This window comes from Setaria viridis, chromosome 4, assembly GCF_005286985.2.
Source record: "Setaria viridis chromosome 4, Setaria_viridis_v4.0, whole genome shotgun sequence".
Classification (NCBI taxonomy): domain Eukaryota; kingdom Viridiplantae; phylum Streptophyta; class Magnoliopsida; order Poales; family Poaceae; genus Setaria; species Setaria viridis.
Genome location: NC_048266.2, coordinates 38,890,882 through 38,908,665, shown reverse-complemented (window position 1 = coordinate 38,908,665; position 17,784 = coordinate 38,890,882). Strand labels below are relative to the sequence as shown.

At 50.3% G+C, this 17,784-nt stretch overlaps 3 protein-coding genes across 3 annotated transcripts; 2 read left to right on the top strand and 1 right to left on the bottom strand.

Annotated features, from left to right (window-relative positions):
- The first annotated feature begins 4,700 nt into the window (after positions 1-4,700).
- Positions 4,701-6,486, top strand: LOC117853151 (inorganic phosphate transporter 1-6). Its single transcript, XM_034735523.2, has one exon. The coding sequence runs from the start codon at positions 4,726-4,728 to the stop codon at positions 6,358-6,360; it is 1,635 nt and encodes a 544-aa protein (XP_034591414.1). The 5' UTR covers positions 4,701-4,725; the 3' UTR covers positions 6,361-6,486.
- A 486-nt stretch (positions 6,487-6,972) lies between these two features.
- On the top strand, positions 6,973-9,867 carry LOC117853711 (zinc finger BED domain-containing protein RICESLEEPER 2-like). Its single transcript, XM_072293498.1, has 3 exons — positions 6,973-7,021; positions 7,620-9,386; positions 9,833-9,867. The coding sequence occupies exons 1-3, from the start codon at positions 6,973-6,975 to the stop codon at positions 9,865-9,867; spliced, it is 1,851 nt and encodes a 616-aa protein (XP_072149599.1).
- A 3,163-nt stretch (positions 9,868-13,030) lies between these two features.
- LOC117851838 (F-box/kelch-repeat protein SKIP25) lies at positions 13,031-15,061 on the bottom strand. The gene has a single exon (XM_034733740.2). It carries the CDS (start codon positions 14,586-14,588, stop codon positions 13,293-13,295), a length of 1,296 nt encoding a protein of 431 aa, XP_034589631.1. The 5' UTR covers positions 14,589-15,061; the 3' UTR covers positions 13,031-13,292.
- Between the last annotated feature and the right edge of the window lie 2,723 nt (positions 15,062-17,784).

The window sequence follows — 17,784 nt, the reverse complement described above, 5'->3', positions numbered from 1 at the left end:
GTTCGTTGAGAAAAAGATTATGCCGTGATTGACTACGTCTCTCGCGCGTCCTGCATGTTTTTTGCAATACTTTTGTATCCACATATGAAATATTTAGTGTTTTTGATGGATATTCTTATCTATTCTGCTTGTTGTACAAAATAAAGAATTTGCACTCATGGACAAGTAACATGGTAGAACTGCAAGCTATTGAAGTAATAAAAATCCAAGTCTTCATGATCCAAATTCTAAGTATAAATATTTTGAGTCAAAGTATTTTAAAACCTGGCTATAAATATATGGAAATTTACAATTTGAACACAATGACTTTGATTCTGCAACAGGCAACTCATCCCAGTTGTCCTGGATCAATCTGTTTAGTCACAGGAGGTCAGGAGTAGCTAGATGGCACCATCAAGATGCCAACACACGGCCGAGCTCTGGAGAGGGCGTTCGAGAAAATAGCGTGCGGAAAAAAAAACCCAGAATAATATATGTTGCGCTGATTACAATTTTATCCATATTAAAACAGTATATACTCTATACTACCATCTGGTAGTGCACCGTAAAAAGATTCCGTTAACATAAACCCCATCCGTTGCAGCAGCAGCAGCTTGCCAAACAACAAAGAAAGGGTGGAAGTAGGCCCATAATAACAGAATTAATGAGCCTATCTGTATCCATCCTCTATAAACCTGAAAACACGCATTATATTTTTTTTGAACGAATAAAACACGCATTATATTTTAGAACAGCTATAGACGCTCATCGATCATACTATATATAGCTAGGTGAGGCGACGATAGCCAAAATTAACAGATACTGAAATCAACCGGAAATTATGCAACACTATTTTTATTGTAATGATATATAGGTGATGATCGAGCCGGTCGACGACCACAAAATATTACACACCAATTCAAGTAGCTTGGTTGGTAAGTATAAAGGTGCAAGCAGAAGCAAAGAAGATACACACGGATGGACAGTACACATATACTATGACGACCCAATCTCCGGCGAGCTCTGCCGGAGTTGAGGAAGAACGCACTCAAGAACTCACACTGAACACACTGGAACGCGAGAGAGTTTTGGTGCCGCACAGCGCAGCGCTTTCTGTTGTTAATTGAAACTCAAGTACAGACTCAACGACTCCTAATGACCACACGAACTCAGCACGACGCCGCGCATTCCGAGCGCCTGAAACGGCCGTGCCATGCCACGACCGAGCACTGCGCCATGCGCGCCGCTCGTGGACGCTAAAAACCTGGAGCACCACTGCATGAACGCAGCACGCATCTGGTGTCCGCACATCTTATTTGAGGGAAAACAAGTAACTAACTAGACCAGTGAACGTGCCAAGTTTATCTAACATACTACATACATACTTATACGTAACACGAGCACGCAGACGATGCCATTGCAGGTTGCAGGATCTTCTTCGCCTGAATGCTTGCTTGCCATGCCCCAGCCGCTTATTTTATTTTATATTAACTACATCCTGCAACTTGCAAGAAGGTTGATGATACATGGTGATGATGGATGCTCGTCGGCGCTGGTGTGATCGATCAGTTAGTTGCCGCCCGGCGAGTGTGCCGGCGGCTTGTGCTTGGGGCCGGCCTCATGGATGAGGCTCCGGCTTCGGCTTCGGGTAGGAGGGCTGTGGCTTGGGCATCGGGTAGGGCTTGGGTTTGGTGGGTTCTGGAGTTGACTTTGTTCGGTGGTCTGGTTCTTGGTTTGGGTTGGTATGGCTGAGGCATTGGTTTCTTTGGCTGGTCGGGGTGGTGTGGCTTGGGCTTTGGAGCAATCACCGGCTTGTCATCTTCAGTAGTAGCAGAGGCCTCTGCCGTCTCGTCGGCAGCGGCGGCGACGGCCACCGCCACCGTCACCATCATGAGGAGGAACCACGCCGTCGGCTTCATTATATACTAGTCGATCTTGTAGCTACTAGTATGATCGATGATGGATCGATGCTTGGCTGCTTGCTTGTTGCAGTTGCACCCAATGCAACAACTAGCACCTGATAAATGCATCTTCTTTTTTAATTAGAACGAACGAAAAATGTAAATTGCCTGGGATTAATTGGGAATAAGCAGGCTTTAGTTTTATTATTCAAAGAAAGGAAAAGAAAGATAAACTTGGTACCACGAGCTAACGACAATTTGACTACTACAGTACCAGTGATTAAAATTCAACACATTCTTCGGAGCAATAACCATGCGTAATATTTAAGCACAATCAACTCCTGGGGAAATGATGAGGCGAGAATAATCAGCATCTGCATCGGGATTATATATATATTGCTCAAAAGAAAAGATAGGAGTACAATACAGCGGGGGAGCTACTCTAGCGGGGTAAAAGCAAGGGGCAAGATGAGAAAAATATGGGAGAATGGACGTGGCGTCTCGATGAAGTGGCCGCTGGAGGGCAGCACCTTGTGAGGACACAAACTAAAGAAGCATGCCAGCAACATCAGCTAGCTGAGCTCCCATGTAATGTAACCCTGAGCATGCTGTGACTATTCGATATGCTTCGTTCCGCATCATATATTCTCTCCTAATAACGTACATTCTTCGACAAGCAGCCAGCCAGCCAGCTCTCTCTCTCCTTACCACTTTATTTGACCGGACGCACCTTAATTACATTTCTATATCACTTTATAGTATACCATCATTATTGACAGTGCACTACCTTTTATTATACTGCTAGCTAGCTAATGCGACCCGCCCCGTCACTAGCTACAATGCTTTGCTCAGAGCTCAATCATTCCATTCCGTTCCATTGCAGGCTCGGCCTTTTTTTCCTTCTCTACTTTTTTTTTTAATTAAGAAAATTATCCGATCTTGAACATTTACATGTGAATGTCGATGACTACAAAGGAACAATCCGGCCACAAAGCCAGAAGATACAAGAGTACTTAGACTCCACATCTCAAAACGAGGAACAAAGAAAACAAGAAAGAAAGAACCCAAGAAAGAAAGCTAGAAAGACTACTCTTGCTTCAACTTTGCATTAGACCTTATGCAACAACTAATCCCTCATATCTGCTATTTTCTCATAAACTTCAAAAGTTAGGATCATCCTACTTGGTAGCCACCTTCTTCCTGTTGCACTTTCATCTCGTAGAAAACTGCACTTAGTCAATCTCTACCGCCCTCCCTCCAAGCTGATCTTGTAGTGCCATCCCTGGGACTCCAAAACAGCACCTCAAGAGGAAAGCAATGCCAAGACGCTGCCGCCGCCCGAACCTGCAATCTGGTTCTTCGGTTTTCACCTGAAAAAGTCCCTGGAGGCCGAAGTCTTCACCGCAACGCCTTCAACAAGGAGAACGATGCATCATGGCGCACCGTCGTCGCCACACTGGTCAAGACCGGTCATGACTTTCGCCTGAGAATCTGGACACAGTGACGATTACCAAACACCACTTTTTGCTACCCTAGGCCGTCCACCTCGGGTTCTCACCGTGTCGGCCGCCGCCACCTCCATGGAGCCGAACAACGTTTGCCAGGAGCTACCATGGGCCACGGCCGAGCGAATCCACCTGTGGGGCACCGGAATCCACTGTCCTGGAGCATCGGGGAGAGGAGATCTGGGCGCGCCGGCACTACATCTGCCACCCCAACAAGGACTGTTTGCCGCCACCGCCACTGAGTCAAGCCACGCCCGTCTGGAGGCGCCTCAGACCGATGCCGGGCGGATCCACCCGTGAGCCGCTCAAGAATGCTGGAGAAGAACGTGTCGCCGCCTTGGAACGTCGGAGAAGAACTGCTCAACGGCGGTGGGCAACCTCGCACGGCCGGAGAGGAAGTGGTCCCCACCGCCACCTTCCTCGTGCCTGCACGGACCTCCAGCGGCGCGCACAGACAGCGGCGAGGGCACAAGGAGGGCGGAGGGGGAGGGAAACCGGCTGGTGGTGGCTAGGTTTTCCAACGGGGCCGCCCCCACTGCAATCCAACTGGCAAAGGTAACAACAATTGTCTAACTGATCTCCCCCTCTCTACTAGTAATAATATACAGTAGTGGCATCCAAGCGCAAGTATACGGTGGTGATTGAGAGTTCAGAAGCATTATTTTTTTTTTGATAGAAATTGAGCATGCATGAGTCGCAGTGCAGCAGCGCACCACATGATCGACGACGACATTGTATTCCTCTTTCGGAGTACACCTACCTTTCTGACGAGATTACATACATGTACTTCTTAGGGACGATGCATGTAAGTTTTTGTTTTTCTTTTCTTCCAGGCACTGTTGTTGTTTTGGGTCAACAAATAACTCGTTTATTTCAAAAAAACAAAACAAATAAATGAGTTACCAGCTCTCACTACGGTCTTTGGGTCAAACACAAGCTAGAGCAAAATCCCTCATTTTTCTTGTGAGGGGTCTATTCTATCCTTGTTCAAGGTGGTTGATTTCTATCGAAATCTCTATCGATTTTCCTTGCTGTTGGATTCAAATGCAACAATGCAAGGGCCTAAAAACAACTAAACACCTCATCTCTATCTATCTGTGTGAATGCGAGTCGAGATTTTTTTTTTTGGCCCACCAACACTAAAATCCCGAGAATGAAACTCTGCACCAAGAAACAGTAGTCAAACAGCCTGTCCATGGCGTGGGGCCCACCGACCACCAACGACGACGGTCAAACGGGCTTTCGGCCGTGGCGCCATCAAGGTCCTTGGTTCCTTACTTCCTTGTCGCCGCCGCGCGCGTATAAATAGCGGCCGCCCCAGACCAACCAAGCAGGCAAGCATGGCTGGCGGCGACCTGCAGGTGCTGAGCGCGCTCGACGCCGCCAAGACGCAATGGTACCACTTCACGGCCATCGTGGTCGCGGGGATGGGCTTCTTCACCGACGCCTACGACCTCTTCTGCATCTCCCTCGTCACCAAGCTCCTCGGACGCATCTACTACCGCGTCGACGGCTCCCCGGCCCCCGGCACCCTCCCGCCGCACGTCTCCGCCGCCGTCAACGGCGTCGCATTCGTCGGCACGCTCTCAGGGCAGCTCTTCTTCGGCTGGCTGGGCGACAAGCTCGGCCGTAAGAAGGTCTATGGCATGACGCTCATGCTCATGGTCCTATGCTCCGTCGCGTCGGGGCTCTCCTTCGGCCACACCCCGGCCTCCGTCATGGCCACGCTCTGCTTCTTCCGCTTCTGGCTGGGGTTCGGCATCGGCGGCGACTACCCGCTCTCCGCAACCATCATGTCCGAGTACGCCAACAAGAAGACGCGGGGGGCCTTCATCGCCGCCGTCTTCGCCATGCAGGGCTTCGGCATCATCGCCGGCGGCCTCGTGGCCATCGTCGTGTCCGCCGCGTTCAAGGCCCGCTTCCCGGCGCCGGCGTACGCCGTCGACCCCGCCGCCTCGACGCCGCCGCAGGCCGACTACGTGTGGCGGATCATCCTGATGCTGGGCGCGATGCCGGCGGTGCTCACCTACTACTGGCGCACCAAGATGCCCGAGACGGCGCGGTACACGGCGCTGGTGGCCAGGAACGCCAAGCAGGCGGCCGCCGACATGTCCAAGGTGCTGCAGGTGGAGATCATGTCTGCCTCTGGCGCTGCCGCTGCAGATGAGGATCAGCAGACCGCCGGCAATGCAAATGACGACGACCACAGGCAGAAGCAGAAGGAGAAGCAGTTCGGGCTGTTCTCGGGTGAGTTCGTGCGGCGTCACGGCCTCCACCTCCTGGGCACGTCGGCGACGTGGTTCCTGCTGGACATCGCCTTCTACTCGCAGAACCTGTTCCAGAAGGACATCTTCGCGGCGGTGGGGTGGATCCCCAGGGCGGCGACCATGAGCGCGCTGGAGGAGCTCTTCCGCATCGCCCGGGCGCAGTCGCTGATCGCGCTGTGCGGCACGGTGCCGGGCTACTGGTTCACGGTGGCGCTGATCGACGTGGTGGGGCGCTTCAAGATCCAGATGATGGGCTTCTTCTTCATGACGGTGTTCATGCTGGGGATGGCCTTCCCGTACCAGCACTGGACGAGCAACCACGTCGCCGGCTTCGTCGTCATGTACGGCTTCACCTTCTTCTTCGCCAACTTCGGGCCCAACGCCACCACCTTCATCGTGCCCGCGGAGATCTTCCCGGCGAGGCTGCGGTCGACGTGCCACGGCGTCTCGGCGGCGTCGGGGAAGCTGGGCGCCATCGTGGGCTCCTTCGGGTTCCTGTACCTGGCGCAGAGCAGGGACCCGGCCAAGACGGAGCACGGGTACCCGGCGGGCATCGGCGTGCGCAACGCGCTGTTCCTCCTCGCCGGCTGCAACGCCCTGGGCCTGCTATTCACGTTGCTGGTGCCCGAGTCCAAGGGCAAGTCGCTGGAGGAGATGTCCGGCGACAACGACCACGACGCCGGCGACAACCGCACCGTGCCCGTGTAGCCGGTTACATGCGTGGTTCTCGTTGCTATATATATGCAAATGTTGGTGACGTGGCTTGCAGGGACGAGCCCCCCTTCGATCTGGTCGAGGTTGTTGAGTCATTGTTCTCGTTTTCAGTAGTTGATCGATCGATAGACCTTGTCGTGATCGATATGATCAACGTAGCTTTAGCTCCTAAATAATCAGAGGCGCGAGCAATGTAATGTAATACTACTAATATGTTTTGGTGGATCAATCCCAGTGCTGGGAAAATTTGTATTTTTGTTTCAGGTTTTGTGTAGACATTAGTGATGCTGGCTAACTGAGAACCACAGAATCGGTAGAATTCCCACACGTTCAGCACCAATTTTTTGGTTGATCCAGATTCATACAGTGGTAGAATTGCAAGTATGACTGAGATAGTAAATCTTATTATTTGACTCTTGATCCCAACTTTCGCATATGTGCAGATTGGAGGGTATATGATTCTCCCATCATGTGGTGAGCCTTGTTGCTGATTGCGTAGTGTCTCAAACAGCAGTGTTGACCTAGTCACTGCTCCCTACAGCAGTGTTGGCTCCCTTCAGCATCCCTGTGTCAACCTTGTTAATTCATAAAAAGTGTATTTGGAACATGGGATCAGCACTAGACACCACCTTTGTGTGGCTGCTTCGTTGCTGTGGTACCTGGTAGCAAGCGAGCCATCTTATTACAACCATGTTTACAATGCATCAAGTTGACCAAAGAAACATGAAAGCGAGAAACGTCCATGAGCTAAGCTAGATACCCAATGCAATTTAAACATCTCTGATCGACGAAACAAGGTCTCTGGTCATAAGCAGCTATTAGTATACCCTGATTACATGGAAATTCAATAATAAGCAAATTGCAAAAATGTTGTTTATTTCACCATATATAACTAGTAGAGGAACTGCATGCAGATCAGATCATTCCTTTGAGAACCAAAATCAAACATCATCTGCCTACACAAAATCAGAATTAGATCTTTAAAAAAAACAGAATTAGCTACAACCTTGCAATCAAGAATAAATTAATCCAACATGCCATGTGTGCTACTTACCACTCTTGCAGATTACGAAACAAGAAATTAGCTTGTGGTGAGGGCTTACAGTGAGCACGGGAAGGGTTCAAGGTCCCGTGGCTGCTTACTTAGTATTCACAGATAACATCCATCCAAGCTTGCTAATTACGAAACAAGTCAAGGATACATCCAATTACCTAATTGTTACTCAAGGGGGAGATTTCCTCCTTGCAAAAAGGGAGGATTTCCTCCACAGATAACAAATTAAGCAGCCTCAACAATAGCAATATCCACGTTGCAGAGTATTGCCCCACAGTCCCTAGTGATGATAGGAACAAATTTGTCGCTACAATGAAGAAAAAGCCTGTAGATGGTTCATTCACCTTTAATCAGCAGAGAAGTCGTGACTTGATGATTGCATGGTTTGTTAGAGCTGATGTAGCATTCAATAAGTTTGACGATGAAGGCTTTGAGCCTTGGATGGAGTCATTGCAACCTGCATTTAGATGCATAGGGCGACAAATGATTCGTAATGAATGTGTTGCTAAGTTTGAGAGAGCAAAGACAGAATTACGAAGTGAACTTCAGAGTCTTAACTCTCGCATATGCTTCACATCTGATCTTTGGACATCAAACCAAAAGTTGGGATATGTTTGTGTGACAGCTCACTATATTGGTCCTGATTTTATTTTGAAGAAAAAGATAATTGCATTTAAGGATCTGAAGTATCCACATACGGGTGTAGCTATTGAGGAAGCCATTACAACTGTTCTGACAGATTATGGTATCAAAGAGAAGATGTTTACCATCACACTCGACAATGCAGCAAATAACAAGGCAGCTTGTGATCTTTTGCAAGAAAGCGGAAAGTCTGACATGTTATTTGGTGGTGAGCATCTTCTTGTTAGATGTTGTGCTCATATACTCAACATTCTTGTCCAAGATGGTATGAACATTGTTAGTGCTATGATAGAGTTGATAAGAGACCTGATTAGGCACATTAACTCATCACCATCGCGTATCCAGGATTTCAATGAGATAGCTCAAAGGGAATGTCTTGCGGCAAAGGCTGGTTTAGTCCTTGATGTTCCCAACCGTTGGAACTCAACCCATGCCATGATTATGGAGGTAGTAAAGTATAAGATCGTCTTGAAGCGATATGCCCAAGCAAATCAGCAACCATTTCTAACTGAAGATAAGTTTAGCAAAGTTGAGTACATTGGTGAGTTCCTTGGAGTTTTTGAGGAAACTACCAGGGCATTCTCAGCTGATAGATATGCTACTTCCCACATGTTCCTGGATAATGTGCTTTGTATCCATCAAACTCTAAATAGTCCAGAATGGTCCAAGGATGAGGTTATCGCAGATTTGGCAAAAGCAATGGAGAGGAAATTTGATAAGTATTGGACTGGAAATTACAATATGATCCTTGTTATTTGCAGCATACTTGATCCAAGAACAAAAGTTGACTTCTTAGACTTCTTTTATGAGAAGGTGTGCAGGAACTTTATTGGCATTGACTTGAGCCAAAATCTAGCTAAAGAGTGGCTTCGCAAGTATTTCAGGAAGTATGAAGAGGTTATTAAACAAAATGATAGAAATGAAGTATCACAAACTGGTGTGTCCAGGAGCATGGTGAACCGTTCTCCAATGCTAGTTCTTGGAAAAACAAGACTAGAACAAGAATTTGCTGAATATAGGTATCAGAGGAGAGGGACTTGGATTGAAAAATCAGAACTTGATGCATATCTAGATGAACCACCAGGGAGAATAGATAAAATTTTTGAAATTCTAACTTGGTGGAAGACAAACTCCAACAAGTACCCTGTGATGTCAGCTATGGCATGCGATTTCTTAGCAATTCTACTCAGTACCGTTTCTTCTGAATCAGCATTCAGTTTGAGTGGTCGGATTCTTAGTGACAATCGAAGCTCAATGACGCCAGAAACTCTTAAAGCTTTGGTTTGTTGCAAAGATTGGCTGTACAAGTATCCCACCAATGAAGGTAATTTTTTTGGTCTGTTAGCAGTCTGCTGGATTTGTAGAATTCTGTTGCAACCACTGTGAAAAGCAGTAAAAGGCTTATTGCTTTGTATGGTTCTGATTGTAACTGATATGCCGACGTGGCTTTATAATTGGAATCACTATCCTGTAGTATCTTTCATGAGATTCATGAGACAGTGCTAAGTTTGATTCATGACTGTTATTTTATTTTTTCGGTTCGCCGAACACACTTTGCTGCTTCAGTTATGTTAGTTTTATCTATTGTTCACTAAAATTTAGGGTGCACTTAGTTTTCAGATGTATAATCGAGCAAGTTATCAGGAACTTTAAGGTTCAACTAGTTTCAGTTCTACAGAGTTCTTAAAATTTGCGTACTTTTTACTACTCTTGTGTACTGGTGAAAAATTATCTCAACAGTTGATCTTGTTTCGTTTGCTTTCTCCCCAGGGCTTGCAGGACAAGATCAAGCTGGTGGCCATTGATCTTCAGGACAAACCAGCTTGGTACAAGGAGAAGGTTTACCCACAGGAGCTAGGAACTTTGTTGATTTAACTGTAGCTCAAGAGACTTGTTTTTTAAGCTATTTAGATATAATGTATTGCTATAGAGATGGATTGTATTTAGATATAATTTATTGCTATGCATCTCCCGTGGCATGCTGCAGCGGCTCCCGTGGCATGCAGCTCCTGTGGCATGCGGCTCCTCTATTTAGATATAGACTTGTCATCATGGCCAGCTGCAACGGTTCCTGTGCGGTTTAACCCATTTTGATGGGACGGGGTGGGGCGGGGTGATTAATTCATTTTTTGGGTGGGGTAGGGCGGGTGATTAACCTTAGCTGCTGCGGGTAGGAGCGGGTGAGGGGCGGGTGATAGCAGACCTAAACATGCCAAGGCCAATTCCAACTGTGTAAGGAGTTGACGTTTTGCTCCTTGATTCTCCCTCGTCAGCAAGCTCCGTCCCCCTAGGGACCTCAAACAAATAATCCCTTCTGCCCTGTTTCGATCATCTCCCACTCCCTTGTCTGAAAAACAAGATATCGCAGTTCAAACAAATAAAAACTGATAAGTTACTCTACATTCTCCTTCTGTCCTTCATGACATATAGCATGGCACATACACAAAATGTAATACAGAACAGTAGCATCTCGTGTAGGCAAGGCAATTGCTGTCTAAGAGACCAAAGATGAACAATGCGCAGAAAAAATACAACAGAGGTAGGCAGTATATTGCCGGTCCCTGATTTAAGGTGCTTGCATAATCTGATAGGAGCATGGTTAGAGCTATTGATTTGCGACATCCTATGTTTGAAGAAATGAAGAAATGGCCCAGAACCAGTTGAATTACAGCAGGAAAAATGTTTTCTGCCTTCTGATGGGGTCATTGTAATACACAGACACCGTAAACATGCATTATGTCCATAAAACCTTGTTATCTGTAGTAGGATATAACCTTGAGGGTTCCTGTCAGCCTGAACAACAAAGCAGAAGCAGTGGTATTCTCATTAGCTCTTTGATGACATCATAAAAGAACACAAATTTAACTCTAATAAGACACACTTTATTTTCCAAAACCATGAGGCTTGTTCTTAAACCTCTACTTGGTTTTTATGAAGAGGACCACATTAATACATCAGCCATGTAAACTAAATGAGGCAAGTCATGGAAAAAGTTTATCTATTCATTATGACTTATGAGTGGCAACGATATCTTGGTTCAGCAGCTTGTGTATCGCCATGCTTACCGACGAAGGATGAAGCAGGCAGGCAAGGGAGCCGAGGAGGCTGACGAAGACGACGGACAACTCGGCTGCCACGAATTCAGGCAGCAGCGGCGTAGCAGGATGTACATGGAGGGACCACCCCTGCGTGAAGCTGACGCAGTTCCCGTCCGGGCCGCTGGCAGCAGGCCAGCCCAGGCAAGAAGGAAGCAAAAATGAGGAGCCCAAAGGAACGAAATGAGGCCGAAAACATGAGGAGGCACGAACGGCGCAGAAAGCAGGCCAGCAGGCCCAAATCCAATGCAGGACACGCGGCGCGACGGCAGAGGCGGGAACCGCGACGACGCTGCTGAGGCCAGGAAACATTTCAGGCCCCTTTGCAAAGGATTCTTATAGGAATATTGTAAGATTCGAGCCCTATAGGAATTTTTACTATGTTGTCCTTTGGAACAAAGGATGGGACATTCTCCGATCCTTCAAAATTTCTATAGAATGGCTCAACCCAGAAGAATTTTGGAGGAAATCTAACATGAGGCCCAGTATCTTGGAAACTTTCCATTGTGTCTATCTCTCTCTTCTCATTCCTTCATTTTTCCAATGTTGTATCCAAACACTCTATTACAAACTTTTCTACAGTCTCAATTCCTATAGGATTGCAAATGTCGTGCAACTCTATTCCTATGTTTTTCCCGTTCCAACATTTTAAGATTTCTTCGTTTCCAAGAGGCCCTCAGTGATATAACTACACATATATGTGAAAGCCCTAGAACAAGACAAAGTCGTGAGTGTTTAGGAATTAAGGACTTGACTAGTCGGTCCCATCAAGAATGGGCCGTGGTCCTTGAGGAATTAAAGTCGCGGCGTAAAGTGGAGCAGTAGTAATGTGGCATGGCACGGCGCCGCGGGCCCATCCCTGTTCACATGACATTTTCTGCATGCAGTAGCTATTCCATTCCCGCAAATGGAGGAATTAAGGACGGAGAGAACAAGGGCAACAGAACAAAAACGAGCAGGTGTGCTTCTTTTTCCGCAGCTGCAATTTATTGGCCATCGCAGTGACATCATGCGTGACCCAACGGCGAAAGCGCTCGCCGGGGCGGCCGGAGCCGGACGCTGCCGTGTGCCCATCGCAATTACGCCCCGCCTTTTCGCCCAGCACAACCCCACCCCATTTGAAGGATGCGGTTGCGGGGGAGAGAAAAGAGAACCGAGAGGCCGGTCGCCGTCGCCGGCCGGCCCTCCCGCCTTTCCCGATTGAATGAGCCAAACCATCTCAATTCATTGCCGGCCTGGGCTGCAACTACCACCACTGGCGCCGCGCCATTTATGGCGGCGACGGGACATGTGGGGGAGAGGAGATGTCGAGAGACGAGGTGGTGGTGGTGGTGCGAAACGAAACGAGAGGGAGGAGACCGACGCGCGCGCCCCCTGCCCGGCACCTGTTGCTCCCGTCAGCGCCCGCGGCGCGCGTCGGTCGCGGTCGTCTACGGGTGGGGCGGGCGGGCGGGCGGGCGGGATGGGTCGCGTGCGGCGCGCGGCGGCCGGTGCCCGGTTCGTGGGGGGAGGAACGGCCGAACGGGTGGCGCGCTACCGGCCTCGTTTCCTGGCCCGCGCGACCGGAACGCGAACGAGGCGATCGCGAGGCTGCCATGGGTGACCAGCCGGGGAGGCAACGCCGACGGCGGGCAAGCGACGAGGGATAGGATATTCCTCCGCCTTGGAGACGGCGTGTGGCCCGTGACCCACGGCGGATGAGACGCGGATCGAATCCGTGGACGGGACGCGATCCATCTGTGCACCGCGGGGATCCCACAGGAAAGATCTGGTCGCGTCGCGCGTCGAGCCTCCGCCGCCGAGAAAGAACGGAGCCGACCGCGACGGTCATGCAAGTTCCGAACAGCATCATTTTTTTTTTCACACGGAAAGAAACCCCGGGAAAAGTCAAATTTTGGATTTACAATTCAAACTTGTTCAAGCTGTCTATCTCATCTCACAGAATCTCTCTTATGTAACGCGAAAGAATCAAACTCGGGAAGAAATTTCTCAACAAAAAATGGAGCAGGAGGACGGAGGAAGGCGAATGGCTCTGTACAGTAGTAGCAGCAGCACGTGTATCGAATCCCATATGCATGCAGCCAGATGGTTCCCGACGTGGCGCGCGGCCGGAAGCTGCCGGATTTGCCGGCTGGCTACTCCGCCCGTGGCATCCTGGGCAGCACGTGCAGCGCCACCACCCGCTTCCCGGGCGGCGCCGCCACCTCCCACATGCGCGGCGGCGCCGTCGACGGTCCCGATCCCGCCCACCGTGGTGGCTTCGGCGGCGTCACGTCCACGACGATCACCTTTTCGCCGCCCTCGGCCGCAACGCACACCCTGCCGCCGCCGGCCGCCATCTCGGCTGCGCCCTTGAGCCGCTCCGACTCCGCCACCGTCCTCCACCGGTCGCCGCCCCAGTCGTAAGCGCTCAGCGCCCCGCGCTCCTCGTCCACCACGAAGATCGTCTCGGCGCCGCCGGCGGGCGCCACGGCGGCGGCCGAGCCCTTCCATCCGGCGAGCATCCCCGGCGGCATGTCCTCCCACCGCCCGGCGGCTAGGTCGAACACGGCGCCCTCCTTGGCGCCGCGGCCGCGGAGGCTGACCATGCAGACCTTCCCGCCGGAGCAGACCGCCTCGGCGGCGTCGCGGCTGAACCGGCAGTCCCGCATCGGCGGGAGCGGCTCCCACGCCGCGGCCGGCGACGCCGGGTCCCACACCGCGCCGGACCGGGCGTCGTTGGCGTCGTACCCCGCGCCCACCCCGCCCGCCACGAACACGCGCCCCCTTGCGCTCCCCGCGGCGCACCACCGGCGCGGCGCGAACGGGAACTGCGGGCCGAGCCGCCACCGCGGCGACGGTGCGGACGGGTCGAACACCACGGGGCGGGGCAGCGCCGGGCTGAGCGACCGCGTGGAGCCCGCGACGAGGACGAGGCGCCCCGCGGCGGCCACGGACTGGAGCGGGAGGCGGCGGGAGAGGAAGGACGGGTGCCAGAGCCTCGGCGGCGGCGACGGCATCGGCGGCGCCGGCAGCTCGTCCCAGCGCCCCGCGACGGCGTCGTAGGCTGCGAACGAGACGCCGGCGCCGGAGGCATCGGCACCGCCGTCGAGGACCGCGTAGAGCGAGAGGAACGGCGGGAACGACGGCGAGTAGAGCAGGCGGCGCCAGGGCCGGCAGACGGTGTGCAGGAGACGCGGCGGGAGCGGCGCGAGGCAGAGGTGGGCCAGGTGGTCCGGCAGGCCCGGGAGCAGGGGCTGCTGCTGCGGGTGCCGCTCCCACGGCTGCCGCTGCTGCGCGTGCGCCCGGGACCGGTCCGCCTCCGCGGCGGCGGCGGCGTTGTCCATGGGCGCGGCGGCGGCCGTCCGGTGGCGCTTGTTGGGCTCGGCGGCGGCGGCGGCGGCGGCGGCGGGGGGCCAGCAGGGGCGCTTGGCCGCGGCGGGTGCAGCCATGCGGGGCGGGCGGGGGAGCGCTACTAGTACCAGGCCCTTGCTTCCGCTCGCACGGCGATAGTATTATATGGCGCGCGTATGGATGTGGTGGTGGCCGAGGGCGACGTGGCGTGGCGCAATTAATCTGGAAAGGTGCCGGCGTATGGCAGGGGAAGGTCGGAGGAGGGAGGAGGGCTAGTTGTATGTGGAGGAGGAGGAGGAAGAGGAAGAGGAGGAGGGCATGTGCTGATGATGTGCATGGCATGGGGAAGGCGAGCAGGCAGCATCAAGCATTGAAGCAAGTGGTGGTGGACAGGCCAGGCCAGCACCGGCAAGCAGGGCAGCTGCCGCCTGGGCGTGAGCGAATCAGCAGCTAGTGCTCCTCCAGTCGTCCAGTTCCTCTGCTTCTCCGCCGCAATTCCGGAAACGCGGGAAGGGAGGGGAGGCCGGCCGGCTACTTTGGTTTTGCCTTTTTGGTTGGGGTCTTTCGTCCACGCGGTCGCTACCATGATGCACATTGCACAGCCCCATGCTGTCGTGCGCAACAATCGGGCACCACCAAAAATACGTTGAAGGCTTGTCTCATGTTTCCTCTTTTTACAAAGCTAAAGTGGTTCAAAATAAATTACCTAGTTTGTTCTAAACATCGCATATTTGAGAATGGGATAATTCAAAATATTAACCGCCAACCGTACAACATCGTGTTTACGTGGTGCTTTTGTTTTGTCTAGAGTAAAACTTAAATTTGAGCAAACAAAGGTAGACAAATTTGACTTACTAAAATGACTTACAATTTTCAAAAAAAAAACAACCTACAATTTCAAACGAAAAGGTAGATCCTTGTAACTAGATCCCAGAATCCTATGGAAAACCACTATCCATCTTTGTTGTGTAAGAGTGATGACTACATTGTTCTAGCCGCAGGCTCTGTCGAAGGGAACTATTTCCCTATTTTTGTACATATTTTCTTCTAGGGCACTGATTAAAGTCATGGACTCAAAATCATTGGAAACAATATAGCTGCTGGTGAAGCCATATGTGCTCATTGTCCACCTACAACCTATATACGCACAATCGCATGATTGATTACAAAAGGTAAAGGTTCATGTCAAATAATTGCGTAAAGGTACAGCCCCGATTGCAGTTAGCTTTGGACATCCACTATGCAAAACTTGCACCGAAAAGGCTACTCCATTTCCTGCCCATGTTGGGTCACACCAAATCGGGGCAGGCCACGTCTGCACAACATGTGTCACGCTTCACGTACCAATTGCTAACTAAATACTAATAATATGGTGTCATGGTGAAGGATAGGAGACAGTGATGGGTTCGCTTTAATTTGTGATAACAAACAATAAAAGGTTGGAAACAGCACGCCGGTTATAACTTGGTCACCATCCACCAGGAACCATGCATGCAAGTGCAATCACTAGTAGAGAATTGACTTTCGATGCGCCCCTTTTGTCCCGGTTTAAAGTAGGCCGGGAGAAAAAGGGGTGCGCCACGGTAGGCAAAAATAGAGGAAAGATTTACTCCCGGTTGGTATTTGCAACCGGGACTAAAGGTCCCCCTTTAATCCCGATTGTAACGGCTCCAACCGGGACAAAAAGTTTACTTCCGGTTGGAGGTTCCAACCGGGAGTAAACTTTCAACCGGGACAAAAGGTGTTCCTTTTTGTCTCGGTTCGAGTTTTTAATCGGGATAAAAACTCATCCCTATTATATACCAAGATAGAGGCCTTTCTTCCTCCTCCAGCCCGAGCTAGTCCACCACAAAGATAGAGAGCTCAACTTCACCTACTCTCCGGTGGTGCCGAAGCAAGGGAGGTGCTACCCGAATTTTTTCCCCTCATTTTTGTGGGAATTTCACTCAGCCAACACAAGTGTTGTGAAGGTTTTCTACTTCATCCTCGTGTTACGCTTTGATTTATACTTTGGAGATGGAAAGTTTATTTGCTAGAATGTGATGCAGTAGAAAATGGAGAGGTATTTTGAGCTAGAATGTGAGGGAGATTGATGTGTCATATATAGTATGTATTCTTGCAGTGGTTTAATAATGATGCTACCTTGTCTAGACGGTTTATCTTATCAAATTCAATATGGTTTTTCAAAAATCCATACTTGTTGAACTAGCATACCGTGTTCATGTCGGCGAAAATGTTCTCCGCCGAGCAGCAACGTATGTCAAGAAGGAGGTTCGATTCTACAAGAAAGAGTGGATACGGACATCATGACCGTGTCCCCTTTTTCGTAGAATCGAACCTCTTTCATGACGAAGTGCGGTACCACCCAGTTGAGAACATGCTCGCCAGATGATCACGGTCTTCAAGTTCAACAATTTCTGCAGGCATACCGTGGTCATCTCGGTAAGCATGTTCTCCGTGGAGCAGCAACGGACGTCAAGGAGGAGGTTCGATTTTACGAGAAAGAGCGGCAACAGACATCTTGGAAGACTGTGTCCCCTTTCTCGTAAAATCGAACCTCTTCCATGACAAAGTACGGTGCCGCCCAGTTGAGAACATGCTCACCGAGATGATCACGGTCTTCAAGTTCAACAAGTTCTGCAGTGCTAAGGTAAGAATTTTTGTACATAGATGGCTTCTGCTACTGGAGGAAGTGGCGATGGTGGGGGCGATCGTCGTTCCTCTTTCGGCAAGGGGAAAATCATAGTTGGCCCTCAGGATAAGCCGAAGAAAATGAGCGCGTTGGAGAAAGCAATGCTTCGTTATTTGCAGAAACGTCATAAAGAAGATGTTGCCGCGGGTCAGGAACCTCCTTTTTATGGTCGTTATGCTCCACCCTCAGTCCCGGGTGTTTCACATCCACTTAGTACTACCGTTTCAGGCGGCACAAATAAACCACAGGATGAGGCTGGGTCAGCGGAACCTTCGTCTTCACCGCCCAAGGATGCTTAAAGTCCTCCTAGATAATAACCAATGGATGGCTTGTTGTATTGTATCATGTTGTTTGGATATTTAATTTAAATATGCGTATTTGTATCTATATCTAAACTTTTAGCATTATTTGCACTACAACGTTTGACATGCTTTCAATCGTGAATCCATTTTCAAGTGTAATCAATTTTCACGCGTAATCCATTTTTAAGTGTAATCAATTTTCATGCGTAATCCATTTTCAAGTGTGATTAATTTTCACACGTAATCCATTTTCAAGTGTAATCAATTTTTATGCGTAATACGATGCAGATGGACCGGCAA